We start from the raw sequence: 17617 nt of genomic DNA on the forward strand, positions 1-17617 counted from the left end.
GACCTTACCTTGGTACACGATGTGAGACGTTGGTCTACACCTAGTTTCTGCCATACTGTTTTCCAGCTTTTCCAGCAGTTTGTGTCAAATAGTGACTTCTTCTTCCAAAAGCCAGGGTCTTTGGGTTTATCAAACACTAGGTTACAACGGTCATTTACTCCTTTGTCTTGTGTGCCTAGTCTGTTCCATTGATCCTCCCCGCTCCCAAGCCTGCTCCGAAGAGGCATGGGGATCCCCAAGGGTGGCTGGAGGGCAGCCCCTTGGCCATCTCTGGCTCCGTACCTCACCAGATCTCACAGACAACACCATCTCTCTTCTTTTCCAGAAAATTTCAGCGCTGAAGTGAGCCTCCCTCAGCTCATTGGGCAGCCTCCCCCTAAGCACATCTCCCAGATCTACGACCCTGACATCGGCCTCGCCTATGTCTTTGGGCCCAACGCCAACAGCGGCCAGGTGGCGCGGTACCACGTGCCCAACCCCTTCTACCGAGACTTCTCCCTGCTCTTTCACATCAAGCCCACCAGCGAGCGGGCCGGAGTGCTGCTGGCGCTCACCGACGCGGCCCAGGCAGTCATCTCTATGGGCGTGAAGATCTCGGGGCCCTATGGCGGCAAACAAGACGTGCTCTTCTTCTACACGGAGCCGGGCGTCGGGGAGACGCGCACGGCGGCCAGCTTCAGCCTGCCGTCCTTTGTGAACCAGTGGACGCGCTTTGCCATCAGTGTAGATGGCGATGAGGTCGCCCTGTACGTGAACTGTAAGGAGATCCAAAGGCTCCCTCTGGACCGGTCTCTGCAGGAGCTGGAGCTGGAGCCTGGTGCTGGCCTCTTTGTGGCCCAGGCGGGAGGAGCTGACCCTGACAAGTTCCAGGTAAGACATCCTTGTCCCACCCAGGGAAACCCAGCTGGGCCTGGTTCTGGACGCGGGGAGTGAGGAGGCCAGGGGCGGTCCCCTCTCCAGCCCTCCCCCAGGTGGCAGGGGTGGGGCTTAAGGAAGTAGATGGAGGGCTGGTCATCCGGGGCGCTGCCGTCGGCCCCTCTTGAACATGAGTGTGCCAGTGGAGAGATGAGGGTGCCTAGAGGGGGAGGGGGCATCCCCCCATTCCTAAAGTCTGAACTCCAGATGCCCAATTCACAGAGGCTGCTTCTGCCCAAGCCTGTCCATGGGGGCGTTATTGGAGGCAGACCTGGACTCTGGCCAATCCAGGGACCACCAGGGTCTGGGTCAGCTCTGGTTTTCATGGGAGGGGTCCAGGCTCCCATAGAGGATTTTTGTGGGCTGAGACAGCAAGAGCTTTGGGATTCTTCGGGGATGGTTTAGAACCCCTGGGAAAGTTTCAGAGCTTCCATGGTCCCCAGGAATGCCTCATGGGCAGCACTGCCATAGCCTCTGCCTGGCAGGCTGGCACCATTTAATGTCCAACGCTGTGACCTGTCACTGTGTGGAAGTGCCCCGAGGTCCTCCGAGTGGAGCCAGAGCTCTGGAAGGTTCCACCAGCTCAGGGAGGGTTCTAGCACAGAACAGGGAGGGGGGGAGTCACGTGGGGCTTCTTTGCAGGCCTGCCAGGTGACCTCTGGAAGGGCTGGTTGCCAGAGGGATGCCCACCAGGTGATGGGTTTTTTCAGCCCTCGCGTGTCACAGAGACGAGTCTGGGACAGCTAGGTGGTTCAGTAGTTAGAGCACTGGCCCTAGAGTTAAAGGATTGAGTTCAAATTCAGCCTCAGACACTTACTAGCTGTGTGGCCCTGGGAAGTCACTTAATCCCGATTGCCTCAAAAAAAAAAGTCTAGACTGGTTGCTCACCTGTGTCCTTGCTGAGGCTGAAGGCCCTGCACGGGCACCCCAAAGGCTATGGGGGAGGGTCAGGCAGGCAGGCGTCCTCCAGATATCCAGGCACTAGGCTAAGCTCCGAGGATAACAAAAATCCAGGAAAAACCAGCCCTTGTCTTCAGGCAGCAGCGTGGCTGGGGAGGCCCGTGGGATTTGGCATCCGAGGACTGGGTTCAATTCCTCCTTTTGCCATGGGTTTTCTTTGGGACTCTGTCAACTTCCTGGGACTCAGTTTCTTCCTCAGTAAAACGAGGCGGGAATCAAGACCTCCTCTTGTGTCCTCCTGCGGTCTGTGATGACGCGGGAGCTGTAAGCTGCAGCCTTATTGGCTGCTTTCCATGCGTATGCGCGTACGTGACCACTGAGTCTGTGGGGCCCCTTCCTGCCATCCCTAACGGGCGGGCCTTGGCCTGTCGTCTCTCCAGGTCCAGGGCCCGCAGGGTTCTCGTGAGGATGGGCAGAGTCCACGCAGGAAAGGTTTCCGTGAACCCTGGGTGCCTGGGATTTAGAGCGGGGAGGCCCAGAGAGGGGAAGGCACTTGTCCAAGGCCACACGCCTGGCTTTATATCAGGAGTAGGATTTGAACGCAGGTCCAGTGACACCAGAGCCCTGTCTGGGTCCCTCTCAGCCACTTTGCTTTTCTGGGCGAGTGTGGGCACCAGCCTCCGGCGCATTCTTGCTGAGAGATGCTCCTGGGGGTTTTTCAGTGCCACGGCCTGCACTGGCACCTGCCCTGGGGCTGAGAGTGTGGTGTGGGGGGTGGCTGTGCCGTGGCCTTCCCTGGGAGGGACCTGCAACTCCCGGGCCTCTCCTTTGCCTCTGTGGGCAGGGGTTGTCAGGCGCCTTGCCTAGCGTTGGGTTCTCAGCTCCCGTAGGGGTTCTCCTCACTTTGAAAGGGGTCTTCCATAGAGAGGGAAGGGGTCCTGGTGGTGGAGACATCTCGGGCTGGTTGTGCTGCGGGGCAGGGCTGGGAGAGGCTGCGGGAAACAGGTCAGACAAGCTCCTGCTTGTTGGGGGGCCATGCGGCCTGGCTCTGGTCGACCTCTCCCCTCCCGCGGACCCTGGAGCCCCTGCTCCTCTGGGTACGGGGCCTCGGCAGGTCACGGGGTCTCCGTGAGAATCTGCTGTTGGGCATTTGGAGGAAGAGGCTGCCCCAGAACAGAGATGCCACTGAGGGACAGCCTTGCTCCCCACAGACTGAGCTCCTGAACATTTTTGGCAGATCCCAGGGCCGTGCCCAGTCCAGGGGCCTTCACTGCCGCGTCACGGCCCAGACAGCCTCGGACCCAGGCTCTCATGACCCGTCTTTCAGTTTGAGGTGGACGGGGTGGACGAGGCGGACAGAGAGGACTGGGTGTTCTGTCCCAGTAGGATGTAATCTCTTTGAGGGCAGGGCCTGAGGGTATGTGTGCGTGTCTGTGTCTCTATACATGTGTGTATGGTGTGTGTGTGTCTGCGCATGTATGTGTCTGTGTGTGTATGATGTGTGCGTGGTGTGTGTCTGTGAATGTGTGTGTGTGTGTGTGTGTGTCTGTCTGTCTTTGTATCCCACTGTCTAGCCTGACTGGGCACACAGTAGGCACCTCACAAGCCAGGGCTTGTTTGATCAGGACAGCTTCCAGGAGGATGGTGGGATTGACCACAGTGTTTGTGGAATGAGTGGTGATGGGCAGAGGGAGGGTCAGTCCTCCCTCCAGTCCAGAGGGCAGCTGTGGTGGCGGGGTATGGTGTGGCATGACTGCAGCTCCCCTTGACTTCCAGAGGCCTCCTCGCCCTCCCCCCTCACAGGGCAGTGCCCGGCCTCTTCTCTAGCTGTCTGCCTGGAGCTCCGTGGTCCTTCCCCTCGGGCCATGCTGGGCCCACAGCAAAGGTTCCTGGTAGACCCTGAGCATCCCAGCCGGGCCACGCCCTGGAGGATCAAGCCTTCCTTGAGGAAGTGGTCATGAGTCCAGAGGCAGGCCACCCTTCTCCTCTCCTGGCCCCTCGGTGGGGCCAGCCTGGGAGGGGGCAGTGCTGTTAGAGGAAGGCTGGATGGCGCACGCTCTACATTCCAAAGTCAGACACGGGATGGACTAAAGTGAAAAAGGGGATCGTGCCATTCCATGCCAAGCCAAGCTTTCCCTGACCCACTGGTAACAGTGTCCTCGAAGCCTCCCTACTGGGAACCCCAGGCTCCTGCCCCGCAGAAGTCTGTGTCAGTTGCAGCATTTATTGAGCACCTACTGTGTGCCGGGCGTTGTCCTAAGTGCTGAGGCCACAGAGAAAGGCCCTTGAGCCCTGCAAAGTCTAGAGGGAGACAGCATGCCCACAAGTCTGCCCAAACCAGCTGTCTGCAGGATACAATCGGAAATAGCCGCCGAGGGAAGGCACTGGCCTCAAAAGGAGTCGAGAAATGCTTCTTAGAGATGCGGGGACTCGCAGGGAGTCAGAGAGGGCAGGGTTCAGAGTGGAGGAGGGAGAGTGTTGTGGGCCTGGGGGCCAGCGGCCTGAGAGAATGCCCAGAGCGCCGACAGAGAGGGTCTGGTTTGGGGGACAGCAGGAGGCCAGAGGTGGGGGACCCAAGAGGAGCCTGGGAAGGGAGAAAGGGGACAGTGACGAGGGGCTGTGAACGCCAAGCAGAGCATTCTGTGTTTGCTCCTGGAGGTAAAGAGGAGCACGGACATTTATACAACCAAGTGGGCAGGGGGAGAGACTTGAGGCAGCCAGACCCCACCTCCTCCCTGCCGTAGTCCAGGCTGAGGGGATGAGGGCCTGCCCATGGTGGGGGCGGACACCAGGGATGTCACCAAGGCAGGAAAGGCGCCCTGAGCAGTTGACTTGATGTGGATGGGTGGTTGAGGAGGGGGATGGCCCCCCGGGCCCACTTTGAGGGCTAGGAGGATGGTGGTGAGGGAGAGGGGAAAGGCTGGTGGGAAGAGAACAAGATCAGTTTTGAGCATGCCGAGTCTGGGACGTCTTTGGGACGTCCAATAGGCCGGGGGGTAGGGGGGAGACGTGAGACTGGAGGGCAAGAGAGAGGTCAGGGCTGGATAAGTAGATGTAGGAATCAGCAGCGCGGAGGCGACCAGGAAGCCGTGGGAGCTGATGAGATCCCGAGGGAAAGCCCAGAGAGGGAGGGGAGGCAAGGCCCTGGCAGAGCCAGGGGCTCACAGTTACCCAGCCCCTCAGCCTTTAGACCGCTCTGAAGTAAGTCTGGGTGGATGCCCTGACTTTTCCCCCTCATTTGTCCCCCTGCAGGAGGATTTCACATGATGGGCGGCATGAAGTCCTGGGATTTTAAACACATGCCCCGATTAAAACACAACCACTGCGAAGTAGTGAAATGTGCCTTCTCCCTTAGGGCCGTGCCACAGTCCTGCTGCCCACTGTGACTGTGGGCACCTTTTCTTCTGTCCTCACCCCCCTCCTCAAACCCAGGATAGAGGACCCACGATGTCTGAGGGCTCCTGACGGAAGTGCCCTCAGCCTCCTTCCTCTCTCCTCCTTGCCAAGGCGGAGCCCCCTTTCTGCACCCTTGGCCTCATTCTCTCTCTGTCCTCCAGGACCTAGCTTTAGGAGGCATCCCCCCACCCCAGGGGGTCTTCCTGGCTCTTTCTCCTCCGCCAATGAGTGTCCAGGCCTCCCTCTTCCAAAAAAAGGTTTCCCTTGGCCTTTTTAACTCCCGCTCCCTTTTGCTGATAAACTTGAAAAGTCGTCCACACAGTTGCCCGTTGTCTCTCTCTTACCCCCTCGAGTTCTGGCTTCCACCTCCCTCACTCAAGAGGAACTGCTTCCTCAAGGGTCCTTGGTGACCTGTTAGTACAAATCGAGGGGCGCCACCCCCTCCTTTCCGGGGGGATGGCGGTGATCTGTGGGGCCTCCTGTCTGTCCCTGGAGGTCCTACTGCCTCGCCCAGGCTGGCTTGACCGCTCGCAGGTGACGGCTAGGAAGGCTGGGCCGTGCCGACTTCCCTCTGCATCCGTTCAGAAAAATCTTCCCAGGTTCTCTGCATCTGTCCTCTCCAGCGCGACTTGCCGCGCAGACCACAGTTGGCCCGGCCATTCCCCCATCAGTGGGCGTCCCTTTATTCCTGGTCCTTTGCTACCGCAAGGAGGGCTGCTATCAGTATTTTGGAGTGTCTGGGGCCTTTCTCTTTGTCACCGGTCTCTTGGGGGTACCATCTACCAATGGGATCGCTGGGTAAAAGGACCCTTCAGTCACTTTCTTCCCACAATTCCAAATTGCTTCAAGGATGATTCAAGCTCCAATATGCAGCTCCACCAACAGTCCATCAGTCAATCTATAATCGAACAATAATCCATGAATAAGCGTCCACGAGGTGCCTCCTGTGGGCCAGACCCTGTGCTAAGTGTGTGTGGAGCTGTCAGCTGGTCTTGGCCATCAGAGATGTGCGCCGCACCTGCCTCTCTCTCCCTGACTGAGGACTTCTTTCCTCAGCCAGAAGTATTTTTTAGATTTCAGAGCTTCTCAGTTTCCCACAGTGAGAATTATCCTTCTCTCTTTTGCTCCTTCTCAGCCTTGTTGGGTTAGGAATTCTCCCTCTGGCTACAGCTGGGCCTCCCTTTTCACTGTGCTGGGGGGAAAGCGCTCCCCCACCCCGCTTCAGAGGAGACTGGAGCCAGTGTGCCCACAGCCTCAGGGACCCCCGCCAGGGGCCACCCGCCACACAGATTGTTTGGAAGGTATAGTCAAGTTCATTTCTATTTCCTATGCTTTCTTTGTAGATATTTGCATTTTCCCCTGGAACACCCCCAAACCAGAGTAGGGAGTTTCTGGCGGTCATGTCTGGCCCTGAGAGGCGGCTCCCTCTCCCCGTACTAAGGCATCCCTGCAAACCTCTGTCGTTACCTTCACTCAAAAGCAATCCTTTCTGTTTCTTGTTCAGCAAAAAGAAAGAACTTCCCATGAGAACATCGTGGTTTCTGAGGCTCATGTGATTTCAGGCTGGGGGGCCTTCATGGTCATCTCGTCTTGTTAGTGGCCAAAGCAGAGAGTAGGAACCCAGCTGGCCTGACCCCTCGTTCCCAGCTAATCAGGCGAGCTGCTGATTCAGAAATCCTAATCCCCAAAGGCCAGGAATGCGCAAGACTGTTGGGTTCTCCCTCCCCTCCATATCCTCAGGGTCCTTTGGAAAAGAGAGCCTTCTGCCAAGCAGGGCGAGGACCCCCGCTTTACTCTTTCCTGCCAGCCGAGGGTCCATTTCCCCATCCCGTGAAGAGTTGCAGATTCTGGCTTTTGCTCAGAGACCCTCCTTCTTGAACATCAGTCTGGTCCTTTGGCCTGGGCCCTGGAGTCTTGTGGCCTTAGAGGATAGGGCTTGTCCTCAGAGAGCTTACAGTCTAGCAGAGCCCAAATCAGCCCTTGGCTCGAGGAGGTGCTTCATAGGTACTGGGCGAGATGTTTGTCTGTCAGACTGTAAACAGATGTGGAAGCTGGCCCAGGAGGTGAGTGCCACGTCCGCCTAGTTGGCCCCCCGTTTCCAGGGACACACATTCGATTTCCTGCCCTTCCAGATCTCTGAGATCCGTCCAGTTCTCTTTGCCATCTGTTTGTTCACCTCTCTCTCCTCCCTCCCTCCTTCCCTCCTTCCATTGTCCGCTCAGCCACTACAGTGATCTGACCCTGTCACCCCTCCTCAGTGGCCTCCAAGATCAAACGAAATCCTCCGTTTGGCCTTCACAGCCTTCACAGCCAGCCCCTCCTCCCTTTCCAGTCTTCTCCCATCCAGTGACCCTGGTCTCCTGGCTGTGTCCATCTCCCAGCTCTGGGCATTCTCTCTGGCTGCCCTCCATGCCTGGAACGCTCTCTCTCCTCTGCTCTGACCACTGAACCCCCGGCTTTCTTAAGTCCTAATTAACTCCTCCTTCTACAGGAAGCCTTTCCCAGCCCCTCTTAATTCCAGGGCCTTCCCTCTGTTCATTATTTCCATTTATGGCCTGTTTGGACAGATTTGTGAGACGTCTTCCCCAAGGGGCCAGGGACTGTCTTTGTCTCCTTTTATATCCTCAGAGCTTAGCACAGTGCCCAGCACATAGTAGTGCTTCATAAATGTTGACTGACTGGCTGACTGTTTTACTGGGCTTCTCTTCTGCCTTCCAGTAATGGAAGAATTCCCCCCTAGCCTCAGGTCTGAGCTGCCTTCAGTCCAGAGAAAGCCCTGCTGACTCAGCCTCAGCAGGGAGTCGCCTCTCTGGCCTCAGTTCCTCTTCTGGAAAAGAAGGCTGTGGCCAGCTCTGGATCTATGAGCCCATGTGGTCCCACGATCCCTCGGGACATAGGATGGGGTGGATGGATTGACACAGATCCCTTCTTACCCTCACTGTGACTTCTCTAATGACGACCACCTGTGACCAGGTAGTTAGCCAGAGCAAAAGGACCCTGGATTGTAGTTTGGACCTGAGCTGGACTAGCTGACCCCCGTGGGGTCCCCCCTGCCATTGTCAGCACTGTTCTCCAGAGGGGCATCCTTATCAGCCTGGAGCTCCAGGGTTTGGGAGTTGGGAGGGGAGAGGGGGATTGGTCTGCCCCACATGAAGCATTAGCATCTAGATAAAGGCATAGTTGAGTCTCCCAGAGAGAGCTGCCCAACGCCCTATCCATCCATCCATCCATCCATCCATCCATCCATCCATCCATCTATCCATCCATCCGTACTTGGGGTGTGTGTGTGCACGTTGGTGTGTTAGGGTGGCAGCGAGCAGGGTCAAGGCATGGCCACAGGTTGTCTAGGAGAGTCAATGTGAAGGACAGGAGCGGGATAGTGCCCACAACTAAGGGCCTGGGTTCAAGTCCTGCCTCAGACACATACTGACTGGTACCCCAGGCAAGGCGTATCTCTTGGTGCCCCACGGCACTCTGAGTTCTAAGGCTCCTGGAGGAGGAGGTCACAGTTGCAGACCGCAGCCAGGGAGTGGACAGTATGCTACCTCTACCCATTTCAGACCCCAGGAGATGCTTCTGCTCAGCTCTGGGCAGCCTGGGTTAGTCTGGGGTGTCCAGAAGGCAGAGCTTCAGGTTCATCCTAACTGAGGCTCCATGAAGGCAGAAGAATGCTTAGCCAGGAGGAGAGAGGGCTCAGAGAGGCTACCACTCAAACATGGGAAGGCCTGTCCTGGGAGGAGAGACAGCCCGGTTCTGTTTGGTCCTGAAGGGCTGGAGGTTAGGAGCCGTTCCTTCCCCAGGAGAGGTGTGAGAGGAGCAGAAAGCCCGCGGGTTACAAGCTCTGGGCGCTGGGTTGGCACCTTCAGCCATCATGCCTCGGGGCTGTGGTTCACTTAACTCACGCCCTGTCAAGATAAGGCAGCCACGGCTTCCCAGCTCTTTATCTCCGGCTGCAGGAGCTTCAGGAATGCTCCCAGCGGGTGTCAAACAGGATTCCAAAGGGGTTAAAAAGGCAGTCATGCTTTTAACTAAAAAGGAAAAACAAGAAAAGAAGCCAGATTCCATCTCTGACCAGGAGTCATCAGAGCACTGGTCTCCAGGGAGCCAAAGGGAAACGGGGTGGAATCGAAGTGGGCAGGTCTGGGAGGGACAGCGGAACTCGTGGGTCCAGCCCTGCCACGGTACAAGTGAGGGGCTGAAGCCTCCAGGACCTACTACTTACCGATCTTGCTGAGACCCTGGAAATGTCTCAGTGTAAAATGGAGTAGTAAAAAGTAAAAAGTAGTCTCATCTGTAAAAAGTAGTCTCATCTGTAAAATGGACAAGTTGGTAGATGACCCGTAGGCTGCCTTCTGTCCTGTGAGTGTTTGGACACTGGAGATGGCCTTCAGAACAAGCCAGCAGGGAGCCCTGCGGAGGGTGTCGGGGGCACTGGACGTTCACCTTTGATTTCACCCCTTGGTGGTCCAGGAGCTCAGGATCTGACTCGGCAATCCTGCCCCCGGTGGCCGCCTTGTTGCCCACCCTGTGACCCTCTGTGCTTCCTGGTCCCATCCCACGGCCAAACTGAACACTGATTTGAATTCCCTTTTTAAGACTTAATCAAGTTGGCATAGGTTTCATGCTGTGCACTCCTTACCTTGGTAACCTTACCTTCCCTGCCATTGCCAGAAATGTGGCTAATGGCCAAGCTTAGGTCTTGCACCTACCTCCCCCCTCACTCTCTGTCAGTTGTGGCCCTTGGCGCCCGCCCCATCTTGCCGTGCTGGGGTCACTCTGTGCCAGGTACTGGGGATGATGCCAATGCCACAGTGAGACTGACCCTGCCCTCAGGGAGCTTGCATTCTAGGCTGGGTCTGGCCCCTTGCCCTCGGGCTCCCCTTGTGCCCTCCCACACAATATTCCCCACATGAACCTCACGCTCAGCTTCCATGTCCTCCCTGGCCCCTCTGCTCGCCTGCGGGCAGTCCCTGCCCAGCAGGGCCTCCCGCATAGCCTGGTCTCACTTTGCCCACCCTGCCCCCTTCCTTGGCAGTGCCCTATCCTCTTCAGATGACCTCGTGTTTCTGAGTCTTTTCTCTCCATGGCATCGTCCCCCACTCCGTCCCAACTGTAAATTCCTTAAGGACAGGCAGGGATGATCATTGCTGTCTTTGTCCTTACCTTGTACTGGTGCAGTACATGGCGCTCAGTAGGCACTTTGTAGGTGTCCCCAGGGTTAGGAGGCACGTGCCTCGATGGCTAAAGCGTGCCAGTCCCTCCTGGGGCCTCCTCCTCCCACGGATGGCCTTTCTCCTTCCGACTTCCCAGCCGGCAGGAGCGGCTGAGCTGGAGATGAAACAAAAGCTGCTCCGTTATTACCATCCGGTGAGGCAGCAAAGCCATGTTCTGGGCTCAGTTAACAGCGGGGACAAACACGGCCAACTTACAAAAACGCCAGAGTTTCACGGGGTTTGTCAGTTTGTAAACTGGCATTTCCTAATATTTACAAAGGCAGATGTCTAGTCTTTGTGCCTCCAGGGCTTAGGATCTGAGCCAAGGCTCCCTTCAGCATCTGCAGGGGCCTCCCGTTAGTGCTGGAAGCTGAGCATCCCCTCCCTCCTCCCCCTGCCTCAGTGGTCCTCTGCCTTGCCCAGGCTGTCCCGCTGAGGCCCCCAGGCCCATCCCCTCCCAGCCCAGCCCAGCCCCTCTTCTCTGGGCCCTGCTGTGGCCATCAGCCCTCCCCCACCTGTATTCTCTCCCCATCCCTGCCCACGAGGACGGTCCAGTGTCCCTCATTCTTCTCAGCTGAAAACAGCCAAGTGCCTGCCCGATCGTCCTCCCGTTTCTCGTCCAGCGCTCCCAGAGCTGGCGGCTTCCTGGTGCTCATTCTCCTCTCAGGCCATCGCAAGGCTCGGGAGGCTCAAAGTTCCCCCCTGGCCAGGTAGTGGCCTGTCGCTGGCCCATCCCCTCCCCCCTCCCGGAGGAACCGTGAGATACTGACAACAGCCGGCCTTCTCCTCTGTGAGCTCACCTAGGATGCCCCCTGAGTGGTTGGATGGATGGATGGATGGATGGATGGATGGATGGATGGATGAATGAGTGAGTGAATGAGTAGATGAATGAAAAACCACTTAGGAAACCTATCCTGTGCAGAGCCCTGTACTGAGCTCTGGCAATACAAAAAGATTAAGAGATGACTCCTGCCCTCCAGGTGTTTGCAATGTGCCATAAAGGTGCAGCACAGACCCTGCTAAGTCGATGGAGACTGCTGCAAAGATATCAAGGTAGTTTCCACCAGAGAGAGGGGACTTCCTATCTGGAGGAATCAGGGAGGGCTCCCTGGAGGAGGTGGCAGGTGAACTGAGCCTTGGCGGACAGCAGGGATAACAAGGGGCGTAAGAAGGTTCCCCATGGATGAGGGTGGGAAGGCAGCAGACCAGTCCAGCTGGAACAGAAAGGTCTTGGGGGGAGATTAGTATGAGATGAGGCAGGAAAGGTGGAGAGATCCAGATTGGGGGCTGCAGGGAGGAGGCGCGGCTGCTTTAAACGACAAGGCAGAGCATGATTAACTTTTTCCTGGGGGCAATAGGGAGCCTTGGGCATTTCTTGGGAAGCAGTAAGGTGGTCAGGCCCACACTAGGCTGGTCCCTTCTGTAGCTGAGTGGAGGACAGACAGGTCTGAGTGAGGAGGGGCCGGGAGACGGGCCAGCAGGCTGCCGGAGCCTGTTGTCCAGGCATGAGGGGAGGAGGGCCCGGCTCCTGGGGGTGCCCGTGGTGTCTAGAAGAGATTTGGGGAAGGGAGAAAAGCTAAGATTTGGCCACAGATTGGAGAAAGGAGGTGAGTGTGCGTAGGGAGACGAGGATTGGATCCCAGGTGGAAGAAAGGCGGCGATGCCTGACAGAAGTAGGGGCCAGTGAGAGCAGGCAGGGCTGGGTGTGCTGAGTCTGAGATGCCTCTGGGCCTCTGGGCGTCCAGCAGGCAGGCAGGGACGGGGACTGATGTTCTGCGCAGAGACGCGATACAGACTGGGTACTAAATGACAGAAAGATGCCCCCTGAGTCCATTGGATTGGATGAGGTCACCACCAGGTGGAGTCTTGGAGCTTGGTGGGCGTTGGGGTAAGAAGCCTGAGAGTGAGTGGTCAGCCAGGGACAGCCGTGTCCCTGAAGCCAAGGGAGGTGGGGTGATCAGCAGGGTCCCACGTGCAGAGAGATACAGGACGAGGCCCTTGGACTGAGAGGCTGAGAGATAGCTGATGACCTTGGAGAGAGAAATCTCAGTGAAGTGGGGGCAGGGCTTGGGAAGGGGGAGTGGGAGGGACCCAGTCGTGCTCTTTCCCCAGCTGGCCTCCGCATGGTGTTTGGGAACCCAGATCTCTAGAAGTCTGTGCTGCCCTCACCCTCAGCCCACACCAGGGAGGCTGGAGGCCCAGGCCTCTGGCCAGTACCGCTCTGGGGTGGGGATCCAGGCCCTGTGCGGTGCCTCAGGGAGCTAGGCCTGATTCCTTCCAGGGGCTCTTGACTCTTTCCTCTGGTCTCATTGTTTGCAGCATCTACCTTTGCCTGTAGCCAGCTGGGTCTCCCTGGGACGCTGGGTCTCTTCGGGGCAGCTTTTTCTGCCCTGCCCTGACAGGGTTGGGGGAGGCGAGGAGGCTGGGAGTGAGCTCTGCAGCTGCTGGCATGTGAATGCACTTGTCTCCTGGGGCCTCCCTGACCCAGGGACCAGCCTGGCCTCAGCTCCCCCAGCCAGTAAGTGACAGCCGAGATGTGGACCTAGGGCTTCTTGCCCCTGCCATCTCATCCTCCTTCTTGTCCTGGAACAGCTCCCTACATGGGTTCAAAGTTGGCTCCCTCGGGGTCTGCCACAGGAACTGCCCCCCAGGCCCAAGGAGGTGCCTTGTGAGTTGGCTCGCCCAGCCTGCAGGAGCCGCTCCCGTGTCACGGGATCTGAGGGGCACCTTGGCGTCTCACTGTGCCGCCGTAGACCCCCAGGTTGGGAGGGAGCCTGGCCCCAGGCGGCCTTGTCTCCAGATGGGGCCAGGGGGCCTCTGTCAGCTTTGGAGCCAAGCTCCATCCAGACACCCTTATACGCATTCCCGAGATGGTGAAAGCAAGACCCCATCAGGCCCTGTGCAGTGAGAGTGAGATGGGGAGGAGGTGAGAGCTGATGAGGGGGGGTGCGGCACCTGTGACACGGAGAGCCCAGGAGGTCCTGACGACATTTGGGGGCCCCTGACACTGATACTGGCGGTACAGAGGATGGAGGCCTGGGGGGGGGAAGGTGGCACTGCCAGGAGGGCAGATGGGGTGACTGCGGGGGAGGGGGATGATAGAACGTTGGCCTCTGGGTTTGTGATTCACCTTTCCTCCCCCGCTCTGGGCCTCAGTTTCCCTCATCTGTGAAATGGGGGACTTTGAGTCAGCTTAACAAAGTGCTGCCTGGTAAAGAGGACCCCTGGGTGGGGTGTCCTTGAAAGATGAGGGTGATTAATGTTTCCTTGGTCAGGAAATTGGAAATTCCTGCCATTTCTCTTGGCCTGAGTCCTCACACTTCCTCAGGAACCCTTTTCTTCTTGTTGCTTCTTAATCCCAGGCCCCCCGGGCCCCCCCACCCCCTTCCCCTCTCTCCCCCCGCCCTGACCCCCCCTCCAAGACCTTTCCTCTCTCCCCAGCCCCCCAGCCCACCCCAGCTCCAGCTAGGCCTCTCTCCCTCTCAGCCATGCCCTGGGCTCCTCCTTTCCTGAGAAGATTGAGGCCCTGTCCCTGGTCACCCCAGCTCTCGCCCCTCAGCCCTTTCCTGAAGCCTCCCTTGTCTTCCTCCTCTGCTCCAGTGAGAAGGGATGGCTGAGGCAGCCCCTCTCTTTGCCACTTTACTCATCAGCATTGATGAAGCGTCTGCTGTATGTCAGGCCCGACCTTCTGGGGTTTAAAGGGGGTGGGGAGGGCCTCCCCAGCGACCCAGGCGGGGGCGCCCCCTCTCCAGTAAGGGGGCCGAGGGAGGGGGCCTGGAGGAGCCGGGCCTCCAAGGACAATGGGGACCCCAAGAGACAGAGATGTTGCGGGGGCGCTGGCTGGAGATTGAGGCCTGGTGGGGGAGCAGCCGGGAGGGCCATCGGGCTGGAAGGTCAAGGGAAGGACCCGTGGATATGGGTCAGGAGGTGGCTGGGAACCACTCTGGCCCTGCCCTTGAGGCCAGGGGGAGCCCCAGGGGCTCTGGAGGGAGGCAGTGACACGGCGCTCTCTGGTCTAGTTTGCCAGCACACTCCCAGGGGGAGGTGTAGGTGCTGTGAGCTGTTCCCTACCTTGCCATGGCCCTGCTGTGTGTGTGGAAATGTCCAGTAGGATGTGTGGTCCAGACCTCTAGTGACTGTAGCTCCTAACCCGGGGATAACTTCCTAAAATCGAGAACTGTCCCACGGAGGCATGGGCTGCCTGGGGAGGTGATGAGCTCCCCATTCCCTAGAGGTCTTCAAGCAGGAACTGGATGGCGATGTGCCGGGAATGATGAAGAGGGATTCTTACCCCCAGTTGGACTAGACATCGCTGGAGGCCCCTTCCAGCTCGGAGATTCCGTGATTGTCAGGAGAAGGAGGCGAGTGGTCCAGTAGCCAAAAGGAGTGCTAAGAGGCCACTGACATGCCAGCTGCTCTGCTAGGCCTGAACAGCTGGGTGCCCTCAGGGTGCTGCCAGAGGGCTGGGGGAGTGACGTGGGGACCCGCACCTCACAGGATGGCACCTGGCCTCTTACCTAGGTGCCCCCTTCCTCAGCTCCCAGCTCCACAGGTGGGCAGAAGCACAGGGCCTGAGGAAGGGATGGCGTCCAAGCCCCTGGGGCCCAGCATTCGTGGTGAGGGACAGACAACAGTGGGGACTGCTCTTTGTGGACCCCATTTTTCCTTGGAAATTCAGGCTTGATCAAAATGGAGGAAGGCTCCTACTCTCTCCTCTGGCCTCCTTCCTCTTTCTGGGAAGGTGGTCTGTCCCCCGCTGTCCCCCAGCTGTCCTGGGGCTGGGTGGGATGAGGAGGGATCGGGGGGATGGTCCGGCCTCCACTAACCCCCGTCATCCCCCCGGCTGTCCTGGGGCTGGGTGGGATGAGGACGGATCTGGAAGAGGAGAAGCTGTGGGGGTAGGCATTCAGTGTGGGGGTGGGCAGCTCGGCTGGAGCCCAGGCCCAGGCGGTGAATCAGGAACGACAGATTCGCCTTCATTTGGGCAGTCGGAGCTAACGTTTCTCTTGGTGCGATTCCCAAAGAGTGTTGCCAGCGGTGGGGTTTTCAGGGCGGTGGAAGAAGCGGAAATGGGGAGTGGAGTCTGGGCCTGGGACGTCAGGAGGCAGGCAGGTCCCTCGACACCTGCAGTGGGCACCTTCTCTGAGCCGCCTAGAGCCCCAGGCCGCTGGGCTGGAGGGATCCTGGGCCTCCCTGGCCCCGAGGCCGGCTCTCTGTCCTCTCCCTTCGTGGTCTCCACTTGCTATAAAGAGCTGGGATCTGGGGAATCCCCCCAACCCATTTGCACACTCACTTGTGTCATGCCGACCTTGATACCGATGAGAGAGCCTGTGGCCTCCTCTGGGAAGTCGGCCTCCTCGGGCCTCGACCGGACGCCACTTGGTTCCAGAGCCAGCAGGATCTCAGCTGCCACTGTAACCCTCTCATTTTACAGAGGGGGGAGTGGAGGCCCTGGGTCACATCGGTGCTGAGCCACAAAAGGCAGGGTTTGAACCCAAAGCTGCAGCCTCCCCCATGCTGCCCTGCCTCTCCAGTGGCCTCCAGTGAGGGGGGAGGTTCCACACAGGTTCTCGGTCCCCCCTCCTCCAGGCAGCGCAATCTCTCGAGGTTCGTCATTGGCCACTGGAGTGAGGCAGCCCTCCTCCCTGGCTGATCCAGGCCTGATGGGCCCCTGGCTTTGGGCCCCCAATGGGTGGCCAGCACAGGCTCCGTGGGGAGGCTCGGGGGCACTGCTCTGTCTGCGGCCTGCCCGTCTTGTGTAGCCACTCCCCCCTGGGCAGCCCCAGTCGAGCATTGTCAGGCTCCTTGTGACGTGACTTTGTTTCCTTCTTTGCTCAGGGGGTGATCTCCGAGTTAAAGGTGCGAGGGGACCCTCGGGTGACTCTGCTGCAGTGTCTGGATGATGACGACGATGACAGTGACGGCGTGAGTGCTCCCCACCTTGTCCCCGGGCCCGGCACAGCCTTCCCTGTGCCCCAGTGGGCACCGCAGTGTTCTTGGGGGCAAGAGGCCAGGCGTTTGTGCAGGCCTCTTCCTTTGGAAGGCCAAGGCTGAGGAAATCCGGGGCCCCGCCCCCTTGCTCCTCCCTAGGACACTTCTCTGGCTCCTTGTTGGACCCCTGGTGGAGTGGAAGCTCCCTGAGGGCAGGGGCTGGGTGTGTTTGCTTTGAGCATGAAACCTTGGGCATACCGTGAGACGTGTCCAGTCACCAGGGAGGTCCGGCCTAGCTGGGCTGGGCCAGACCTGGGCTCCGAGAGGCGGCCCCCCCCCCCCCCGGGTGTCCAGCGCTCCCTGGGGCTGCTGGGCACAGCGCTCCTCTGGACCCGTCCTTGTTCTCTCCCATTTTGAAACCATCTAGGCATCTGGAGACTTTGGCAGCGGAGAGGACGAGCAGGGAGGCCCCTCCGGGTCAGATGTGGTGAGTGTGGGAGAGCCCGAGCAGATATGTGTGCACACATGTCACGTGTGTCATGCCTGTGCGTCTGTGTGATGCGCGTGTCATGTGGTGGGGCATGCACATGCATGTATCTTGTGCACGTACGTGTGCCAGGGGGCCTGTGACCTTAACAGCAGCAACAGCAATGATGATATTAACAGCATTTACGTAGTTATCTAAGGTCTGCAGTCGCATGGCTGAGTCACTGGGGACAGGGCGTCTCTCTCTGGACCAGGGGCTCATCCTTTATAAAGTGAGCAAGCATAGACACCCAAAGGTGTGCTGGTAAACATTTAACAACCGGCTCCTTGGGGGGAGAAGTACAGGTGATACATGTTTGTGTTTAAGCTGCAGCAGTAGCATACTTTTCCACCACTTTAAGTCTAGACGATCACAAAACAACAAACAAGCCCCGCTTTGTGCCAATTTCTGAGGTGTGAACGCTCGCTCTGAACATTTAACAATTGGCTCTCTCTGTCCGGCTCGAGCTGGCCCTGGCACACTCCTGCTTCCACCTCTAATTCCCATGCCCTCCTGTAACTTCCCTGAACTCATGCTGCACGTGACCGCGGGCAGGATCACAGAACATCGGAGCTGAGGGAGCCTCTGCCAGGCTAGTTCTACCCGCTTCTTCTCAATCTGTGGGAGTCGTGTTCACACCGCGTGTCTGCGCGGTCACGCTGCCAACTGTGAGCGCCACCATCATCATCAGTGTCCGCGTCAAGTCAGAGGAGAAGACCGGAAATGGGAGCCTGGA

The 17617-nt window shown here is 58.5% G+C and overlaps 1 protein-coding gene across 6 annotated transcripts in view; it reads left to right on the plus strand.

The window, feature by feature from the left end:
• Nucleotides 1-17617, plus strand: part of COL18A1 (collagen type XVIII alpha 1 chain) — a 130726-nt gene that overhangs the window by 78639 nt on the left and 34470 nt on the right. For all 6 annotated transcript variants that reach the window (XM_027857412.1, XM_027857413.1, XM_027857410.1 and 3 more), the window contains 3 exons: nucleotides 326-870; nucleotides 16263-16349; nucleotides 16783-16842. In XM_027857412.1, coding sequence (XP_027713213.1) covers nucleotides 326-870; nucleotides 16263-16349; nucleotides 16783-16842 — 692 coding nt within the window. The remainder of the gene's footprint in view (nucleotides 1-325; nucleotides 871-16262; nucleotides 16350-16782; nucleotides 16843-17617) is intronic.

This window comes from Vombatus ursinus, unplaced genomic scaffold (genome assembly GCF_900497805.2).
Source record: "Vombatus ursinus unplaced genomic scaffold, bare-nosed wombat genome assembly UNPS02012147.1, whole genome shotgun sequence".
Taxonomy (NCBI): Eukaryota; Metazoa; Chordata; class Mammalia; order Diprotodontia; family Vombatidae; genus Vombatus; species Vombatus ursinus.